The sequence below is a fragment of the Adiantum capillus-veneris genome, chromosome 3 (genome assembly GCF_014529385.1).
Source record: "Adiantum capillus-veneris isolate H3 chromosome 3, ASM1452938v2, whole genome shotgun sequence".
NCBI lineage: Eukaryota > Viridiplantae > Streptophyta > Polypodiopsida > Polypodiales > Pteridaceae > Adiantum > Adiantum capillus-veneris.
The window spans coordinates 155,210,109-155,220,239 of record NC_140933.1 but is presented as its reverse complement, the minus strand read 5'-3'; the positions used below and the strand labels follow the sequence as shown (position 1 = coordinate 155,220,239).

The 10,131-nt window shown below is 43.9% G+C and overlaps 1 protein-coding gene across 1 annotated transcript; it reads left to right on the top strand.

Annotated features, from left to right (window-relative positions):
• Nucleotides 1-368: 368 nt before the first annotated feature.
• LOC147462006 (uncharacterized) lies at nucleotides 369-9,876 on the top strand. The gene is made up of 2 exons (XM_086506952.1): nucleotides 369-659; nucleotides 9,475-9,876. Exons 1-2 carry the CDS (start codon nucleotides 369-371, stop codon nucleotides 9,874-9,876), a joined length of 693 nt encoding a protein of 230 aa, XP_086363078.1.
• The last annotated feature ends 255 nt before the right edge of the window (nucleotides 9,877-10,131 follow it).

Genomic DNA, 10,131 nt, shown 5'->3' with positions numbered 1-10,131 from the left:
AGTGTGAAAGCACAAGAAAACAAAATTTGATTTGCATGGGCGTCCGAATTTAAAAGGCCTTTAAAAAAATAATAAAAAAAAAATAAAAAAATAAATAAATATAACTTTAAAAAAACGATTTTTTTCTTTTTTTTTCTTTGCTTTTCACACATATTCCACACGCATCACACGCCCCACATACTCGACGCTCGCGCGCATGTACATACGATTAGGCACATTTAGAGCAGATACGTCCAAGAGTTAGGTTTTGCCAGATTTGAGTTTGATTGTACGTATAAACCTCAATTTAGTGCAGATTTTGATTTTAGTCTACATTCGACGAGTTGACGAGGTTTAGAGGCCTATCACACGCCGAGAGCGCACATATGATGGCCATGACCACTTCGTGCTCTGAGTACACATTGCTCACACTTGTAGGCGAGCACAAAGGCCGACCCTTTTACACGGACACATATGGACATTTCTTTGTCCAGTGCCATGCCTCCTTTGGCCCCACACAGACCCTCCAGGTGGTGAGAGTCCTTCCTGACGACACGTGGGATGGTACATTTAGAGATGACTATCGCGCCACGTATGTGGTCGACCATTTGATTAGGCTAGAGGAGATAGAGCTAGTACACGCAGATGATTGCCTTGAGGCCTTTGACCATCCTGTGCAGATTACATGTGCGCGTATGTCGCACGTGTCAATGCAAGGAACTTGCCGATACACCGTGTGCGAGCCACAAATGGCTCCAAGCACACAACAAGCCTAAACTAGTAAGCTCAAAGAAGGCGATGGTGTGTCACTCACCGCTCTACGCTTGCTTCGTGGAGGATTCCTCGCCGCAAAGAAGAAGGAGACGCCGCTACGCCGCGCTCAACCGCTTCACCGCCGTCGTGCCTTCGTAATGCTTGATCGCCCACATAATCCCTCTCTCTCTCTCTCTCTCTCTCTCTCTCTCACTCTCTCTCTCTCTCTCTCACACACACACACACAAAGAGATGAAGAAGAAGAAGAAGGAGATGGAGCAAGAGCACTCTTCAATTGCACAAATGAGAGAATGAGTGAATTTTAGGTTTAGTTGACTTTTATATGAGCTCGCCCCATTCACACTTGGGTGCCCATGCTTAGCCAACTAATCCCTTGAATGTTCCAGTTAGAGTGCGCCTCTCATCGGCGATCACTCTTACCCTTTTCCTATTGGACCGACAAGCCCGGTACCTGACTCTACAAGTAAATAATACAACGTCAGCCGTAGGTTAGAACGTCCGTGAGCCGTGAGGGTTAACATGCCCCCCTTCCTGATGTAGATTCCATCCTCAGAAGCTATTGAGTTGAAGCTCTTTCGTCGAGGTGGAAGAGCATTTGAGATGAATGTCCTTAGCCTTCTTCAGTCACTGCAAAATCAAACAACATTGGCACAGTAATTGCATTCTCATAAGCGATTAAAAAGCATATGCAGTTTTAGGCAGACAAATTGATTGGTAACGGAATTTTAAACAATTTGTCAGCAATAAACATTAAATTGCAATATAATCAAATGCATAAATAGATGTAAAGGTAAAAAATTAAACAAGTCTGGGGTCGCTTATTTAACGATCGAAAGGCACTAGAGATCGACTATTAATACCATTGTTAAGCTTTTTAATTTTCTCTGGTCAATTAAGTTGTTTAATCGCGAGAGCCAAGTATTTCATGTTCGAGGGCTGACTAGAGGCTATACCTAGAAGACCTTGTAGTTAAGCTACGATAAAAGGAATTTCTCATGAAATCATCACCTGACTGATTACCTTTTCTTTGACCCCCCAAAGTCTTTTCACAGTGATTCAATTTTGATGTGTGTGCTTATTTTGTATGCCTTGGGTTTTTTGCTTTTCAAGGAAAAGCGCCCACACTGGGAACCTCTAGGGCTCTAGTACCATAGGCGATACATGTGAGTGAAGTACCCAATCAAGCTGAGATTTCTCTTCCAGCTTAAGATTTTACATTGTGGCACTTTGATTTTTTGTTTGTTCATTTTCAGCATTTTAATTTTGTAACTTTGGGGGGTCATATAACACTGATACACCTCCCCAGGCTCATCACACAAGTAAAATCCCTTTTTAATACTTAAGCTAAAGGTCAATAGGGTCAAGCCCACTAGAAAGCCCTAGTACATTTCACACAATGCTGCCTAAATCGGATTAAGAACCTAAGTAACCATTAATTATTCCCCATGGTATTAAGAGAAGATCTCTAATACCTAGCTTGGTCAAACTAGCTTAGTCGGATTGCTTAATTTTTAAACCTAGACAAGTGATTATGACAAAAAATTACATTGAATTAAATGTTTGATACTAAGCAAATGCGCTGAATATTATGCTACCAATCACAATCAAAGTAAACAAACATGGATGCAAAAAAAGATAAGGGGCAATGCTAATGGACAAGAAACACCTGTTTGTGTTGATGGTCGCGCTTGATCTGAAGTGTGAACGAGAGAAAGATTCCATGAAGATCCAAATCCTAACAACAGCAACACGTTCCTGTACACACTATGAAACACAAGAATACCTCTAGGAGGCACATCAGTGGGAAAAAGGAACTTTGCTAATCACTCAACTCTAAAACAGAAACACTCCTATTGTAATAATCCTACCTACCCTCCATCACTCGAGTGATGAGGATCAATGGTGTTTTATGAAATAGGTTTCTGTTTCAGTGTACCGGATGTGAATGTGTAGGTCTGAGTCAATGTTTTGACTTTTATTGTGCATACTCGTTTGCTAATTGCTCTTGCTCTTTATTATTTTTGTTTTTTTTTGTGAGTATAAGGCTTTATATATATACATTCCCTAAGATTGGTGATTGAGAGGTCAGGGAAACAAGGTTGAGAGGGGAGTGAGTGAATGATGACTGTCAGCAAACATTCCCCCCCTTCCTTGGGTAGATCATATCGTTTGAAATGTGCTCGTCACCCTTTGAAACCAATTGTTCCAGTTGGTAATAGGTGAGGATTTTTGCCAGTAGTTTTCTCTTACCTTAGGTGCCTCGTCGAGTTGCAAGGGTGGTAAGGTACTCTCCCAGGATCGAACTTGAAGTGGTTCATCAGGTGATTCTTGAACACTAGGAGGTGTGGATTCCTTTGTAACTTTATGGAGGTCCACTATTGTAGGTGGAGGCTGTGGATAAGCTTTTACCTCTATGGATGCATTACATGAGGAGCTAGAAGCTTCATGGGACTCCCCCCTTCCTGAGCTAGGTGGAACAAATCGTTCTTTCTTTGGTACCCAAACTAGCTCTGGAGCAAGTGTGTAGCATTCTGTGATTTTTTTCTTTTCGCGATCATTGATTTGTTTTGGAGCTACGGGATTGGGCTCACATGGGTCAGGTGATAGGTAAGAACACAATCTACGTTTTGGCACCCAAATTTGATCATTTCCTTGATAGTAGCCTTGGGATTCCAATAGTCGTTTAGGAATCCAGCGCCACGTTTTCTTACATTTCTTGGAGCGAGTGAAACGTTTCTTACAAGGCTTCTGTTTTTCAGCACTACCCTTGGTCGCTAAAGAAGCTTTAGGGACCCACTTGTAAGTTTTCTTCGTTATATTAGGATGAGTCTTGTCAGAAGCTATATGCATTGCTTCTAGCATGTTTAAGGGTACAAGTGGTGGTATTTCATCCCTCTCAAGTGTTACCCAGGTCGTCCCCCTGTTTCCCCAAGTGTTTATGGTTGCTGCTAGGTGGACCCAATCCACATTGTCAGACTCAGTCATCCTAGGTAGTACATCCATATAAGGAGAATCTTCCCCAACATCAGTGTCCTCTTTACACGTGTAACAATACTGCAATGGGGCCGAGTGAACTGTGGTGTCAGATCTATGATCGATTATAAACCTTTTTCCTAGAGGATGTGCTCGACCCGTCACAAGATCCACTCGAATGACAGAATCTTAGAACTGCAAGTAGACATGGTTTTTAGACCAGTCATGCACCATTTTTGCTTCCCTCATGAAAGGACGTCCTAAGATCATCTCCGATGCCATAGTGTGTTTGGAGAAATCCATAACAATAAAGGTAACTCGTATTTTATGTCCAAAGACCTTGATCTTGAGATCTTCTAGCATCCCAATAGGTTTAACAATAGACCCATTGGCCATCTTCACTACTATGGTTGTGGTCGCAAGGTGAGGTCTTCCCATAGTTTCCCAGCAATTTTTAGTCACAATGCTAACCCCAGCGCTACCATCAAGGATTCCATTCACAGTTAATCCCTTAGTAGTGATTGGGATAGTCACATTGGATTCATCACCCTCAAAGTATTGTCCCAACTTGTTAACAGGTATTTCTATAACAAGGTTCTCATCTAGGTTGGGTTGTGGATCTAAGTGTTCCTCCTCTGTTGGCATCTCCCCAGCTCCATCCATCTGTGAAAATTGTGGTAGCCCAAACTTCAGTTCTCCATTGAGGAAGGCTCAAAGAGCTGAGACTAGCTCTGGGTCTTTATATAGTTTGGACATGATGGTGGTTCTAACTTCTGAAGACATGAAATCCATCAATTTGGCAATGTTTAATGGCGCCTTTTGGCCTTGAGTCCCTTGATGTGGGGAAGAGGGGATCTCCATTTCTTCGATAGGATCAGGTAGTCCCTCTGTAAACATTCTTTCCATCAAGAAGTGAGTACGCCCACTTTCCCATGACTTTAAGTCACTTTCTTCTTGGATGACACTAGGTATGTCCAAGGGTCTATGGACTTGGTGAGGTTGTTGTTGCGTAGGGAACACGGTGTTTGTAATCTGGATCTTCCTAGGTGTTGGTTCTAGATCCCTTTGGGTATCTTCTACCAAACTCCTTAAATGCTTGACTCGTTCAATCTCCTCTGTAGGGTTTGGGTAAGTTCCTATCTTCTTTTTGGATCCTGGCCATTGTGGCTCATGAAGATCTTCCTTGTTGGTTTCTATGTTAGTGGTCGTTTTGGTGTCCATGGTTTCACCTGAATCAGAATCTTCTTCAGCGTCGTTCATATATACGGGGTCATCACCAGCAGTCCCTATGTTGGTCTTTGAACTGGGGTCTGACTTTGCTGCTTTTTGCGATCTCTTTCTTCGTGTTTTCTTCTTTTTCTGAGACTGGGCAATTGATGCTGTGTCTCTTTCCTCAAGAATATAATTTTTTTTTTGGAGCATCGATCGTGTGAGTACGTTTACTGGTACCACGGGTGTACTTGGTGATGGATCCTCGGTAACTTCAATCAAGTTTAATGGCGTGATCTTCGGTGCATTTGGATTATTTGGACATTGGGCAATCAAATGATCTATGCCACATTGATTACACATGAGTATCGGCATTGTAGACGTGCTCGCTTGATTGGTTTGCATCAGTGTGGAGTTCTTTTGTAGCCTAATAGGACACTCAGCTACACGATGTGGACCTCCACACTCATAGCATTGAAGAGGTGGTCTCTTAGCGGTGTAATTGATATTTTGGCCTCTTGCCGCAAGAGCAGCTACATGATATACATGTTTGACTTGTCCCCAATAGTCCTCCATGTAGTATTGTGGACTTTCTTCAAGCACATCCATCCCATAGGCGATATTAGGATCTATATCTTCCTCATAGCCTTCCAAACAAGAAATAGATGACTCACAACCCACTTGATTCACAGAAGTGATTCTCGGATGTGGTGGTTGCGGTCCTAGCACTGGAGGTGGTAAGGGTGTTTTTTGAACAACATTTTGGGCCCTAGGGACCATGTGTTGTGCTGTTTGTTCAAGAGGTGGGGCCGGCATCAAGGCAGGTACTCGAGGTGTGTCTGTCCATGCTAAGGTTGGTCTATTGGCCATCACGCGCTTAAATACTATGCAATCCTGATGACCATACCTCCCACATGCATTGTAGTTCCCATTGAATTTTACTCTAAAAGTATGGCATTCATTGGTACTATGCGGTCCATAGCATACTGAGCACCATTGCTGCTCCCTTCTTGGATACATATGATTGTTTTGCGGAGCACGATTGTCTCTAAGACTCTCTTGAATAGCCTTGGTGAGATCTGCTAAAGTCATCTCAGATATCTTTGGCTCCTTAGCAATAGGCTTTAGGGTCATTGGATGATGCCCTAATGCTTGCGAGCTAATAGATTTAGGCTCAACAGACACTCTTTCTCCTTGAATCATTAAATTATCCTCCAATTGGATCGCATTGGTGGTGACTGCTTCCCAAGTGGTGATACCTCTAATGACTAGGCCATTGTAGATATCCTCATGTCGCAATCCCCTAATGAATCTATCGAGCAATTGGTTATTGTTGAAGCGCTCATTTGGATTACAACGAGAATTCAAATGCTTCAATCGACTTATAAAGTCTCTCACCGACTCTCCTTCCTCTTGTTGGGCTTTCTAGAGCTGAAAGGCTACACCCCAAAGCACTCCCTCTCGTATGTATTCTTTTAAGAACAGTCTCCTAAGAGTAGGGTAAATCGTTTTTTCTTCCACCCTTAGGGTTCTATACCAATCCCCAGCCTTTCCACTTAAGGTTAGGCTTAAAGCATTGCTCTTATGTAGGTCATTGTGTTCTCCTAGAGAATCGCATATTTGTTCAAACACTTCGATATGCTTTCTCACATCCTCGTCTCCACTAAATTTTTGTGTGAGCTTGGCTATTTGTACTGCCTTACTTCTAGGCTCTCTATCAAGCGTGTTACGCATATTCTCAGCAATAGATTGACCAATAGCTTGAGCAAATGTTGCCAAGTCACCTAAGTGAGCAGGCACCGTGGGTGAAGGCGCTCTAGAGACTACATGTGGAGTAGGTATTGGCATTGGGCTTGGCGCATAGGAAGCCCTTAGGTTCCACGTTGGGTATGATGTTGTGCCATGTGGTGGTCCAAAGTTCATATGTGTGGCCCTAGGCATAGCAGATGTCGGATGTGACATGCTAATGCTAGCCGGTATAGTCCCATGGAAATAAGAACTTGTGTATTGTGGTTGTGGAGCATAGGTTGTTGAAACAATGGGAGGGGTAGGGACTACATGAGTACGTGGACCCATAGGTGCATACGATTGGTACGCACTTGTAGGTATTGTTGCAGGCATTGAGCTACCATGTAGCGGTGCTTTACTAACAAAAGAGGTCCATGGTGTGTTTCTTGGCATGCCCATCATTGGGGTAGGCATGGTATCCGTCGTGTCATTCAGGAAAAGATGAGCTAGACTTGGAAAAGTAAAGCTATCTCTTGTGGGCTCAGATTGCATTGAGACCCCTAGCGAAACAACATATGGGGGAGTCTCCATTTGTGATACAGTGGGTTGTTTCCCTTTGCCCGTGTCTAAAAATCGCATAGGACCCGTCGAAGGTATGTTTATTCCTCGATTTTGCCTCTCGGACTGGATAATCCTATGGATGACATTGCAGATCATGTGTTGTTGTTCCTCTAGACTAGTGGCACTAGATGTGGATTGTACAACTTCTAACCAACCCACATGGTATGTGTAGCCCATGTATAGGTCGGTCAAAGTCTCCGTGTGTAGGTCATATTCCCAATTTTCATTGAGAAATACCCCGTCCAAACTTGGTGTACTAGAGGGTTGCCGTGAGGTGGATGCAATGTTGCTTCCCGTGTTTTGACTTTTAGTCACCGCTACCTTAGAGGCGACTTTGGAAGGTGGTAGCTCGGTAGGGCCCTCATTAAATGAGGTAGGTAGAATGTCCACGTGGACACTCTGTGGGAGTGTGGGGTCTACAGGAGATGTGAATGGTGATTCTACTTCCCCACCCCCTTTGTTTACTTCACTAGCCATAGGTTCAGAGCGCGTAGCTCTACTAAAAGTTTCCATCAAACGGCTAAAAACACTAGTTCCAGGTTGTTGGGCCTAGCTAGGTACGGTTTCATTTGTTCCCCCAGGGCTTTGTGTAAGATGCTCTTCCATAATATCGAAGTCAGAGGAAGAGTCGCTAGCCGCTATATTTGGGTCTTGGGTTGCACTACCTTGGGTCCCCGCCGAGGGCGTAGACCCTAGCGTGGAAGGATAGTGAGTATCCCCGTAAATCGAAGCACTAGCTAGTTGTTCGGACTCTAGCACACGACCAGAGCGTAGATACATGTGCTTTGGGTGCCCTACAAGCGTCGGCGAATAACCTCGAAGGTTAACCGCTTACCTTTTTTAAGCGTCCGTTTTCACTCGTGTTTTTTACGTTTTTAATTTTTTTTAATTTTTTTTAATGTTTGATTTTTTTTAAAATTAAAGTGTGTGATAGCTCGAAATGAGCGTATCACTTAGAGGGTCGCTGTGTGCTTTACAACACAATTTTCGGCCATCTGACGTTCCATTGGTCCTCAAAAAATTGATTTTTAGCTATGTGTGAAGCTAAATTCGTTTTTTTTAAAAAGGCGACTGAGGCCTAGGCCTGAGCATGAGCTTGGGTCTGGGCTTGGGTCTGGGAGATATTCCCGATCCCGGTCCTACCTTTAAATTTTTTTTTAAAAAAATAAAAAATAAAAAAATAAGGATAAGGCCGCCGCGGCCTGCGCGAGAGCACACACACACTTTCTCTACCTACTTCTAACTAATACACCTACTCTTACACACTAACACACTCTCTTAACTCTCACTAATCTACTTCCTACTTACTGTACACAGAAAACTAACTACCTTAATACACAGAGAATAAACACAGAACCTTTGAAATCTCTATTAACAAAGAAAACTAACTACCTTAATACACAGAGAATAAACACAGAACCTTTGAAAACTCCATTAACAAAAAAAACACACAGTATAACACCAAATCCCTCTTCTCAACACACACACACACACACACACACTCCTTCCTTACCTTTCCTATAATTGAAATTGCACCACGGAGAAGCAAAGAGTGCTACTCGAGCTTGGTGTATGGAATTCCCCGGCAGCGGCGCCAAAAATGTGCGCGTATATCGCACGTGTCAATGCAAGGAACTTGCCGATACACCGTGTGCGAGCCACAAATGGCTCCAAGCACACAACAAGCCTAAACTAGTAAGCTCAAAGAAAGCGATGGTGTGTCACTCACTGCTCTACGCTTGCTTCGTGGAGGATTCCTCGCCACGAAGAAGAAGGAGACGCCGCTACGCCGAGCTCAACCGCTTCACCGTCGTCGTGCCTTCGTAATGCTCGATCGCCCACACACTCCCTCTCTCTCCCTCTCTCACTCTCTCTCTCTCTCTCACACACACACACAAAGAGATGAAGAAGAAGAAGAAGGAGATGGAGCAAGAGCACTCTTCAATTGCACAAATGAGAGAATGAGTGAATTTTAGGTTTAGTTGAATTTTATATGAGCTCGCCCCATTCACACTTGGGTGCCCATGCTTAGCCAACTAATCCCTTGAATGTTCCAGTTAGAGTGCGCCTCTCATCGGCGATCACTCTTACCCTTTTCCTATTGGAACGACAAGCCCGGTACCTGACTCTACAAGTAAATAATACAACGTCCGCCGTAGGTTAGAACGTCTGTGAGGCGTGAGGGTTAACATTACATTACAGCGGGTAGGTCCTCGAGTGATCTATATATATAGTGCTCAGGGCATATATCGATTAGAGTGTTGCACTTCTAGTAGACGCCTATCCAAAGATGTTGTGACACTAGTTGGCGAGCCTAAAGACAGATGCTACATGAGAACCACAGGCACTGAGCTTTACTTTTTGACTTGTGGATTGCCGTACGATCCTCGACCGACCCAGCGCCCTACTTCGAGTAGGAGTGCCTTACCTCTTTTAGACACAGCGCCACCACCCACATCACTCAGGAAACCACTGTCAGGATTCTCCTCACCTAGACTTGATTTGCCGCCAAGCGTTTCGAGCTATCATGAGTCCAGAGTGATGTACACGAAGATTGCTAGCACTTTGTGTACCACTCAGAGTGAGCCATAGATAGAGACCCAGAGCCTTTGAGACACGTACTTTAGAGAGTCTCAACCTCGACACCTTGCACCATCTAGAGACCCATGCCAACGTTTGATGACACAGATTAAAGAGCATACGAGAGAGTCTATGACGACCACATCACCCCAGTTGAGAGTACCAGAGGTAGGGCCCAGTAGATCACCCATTGTAGATATGAGTGCCCTTAGACCATTGACCCCCACCCTTTAGACACTGTCCGAGACCAGAGAGACTAGGGATAGC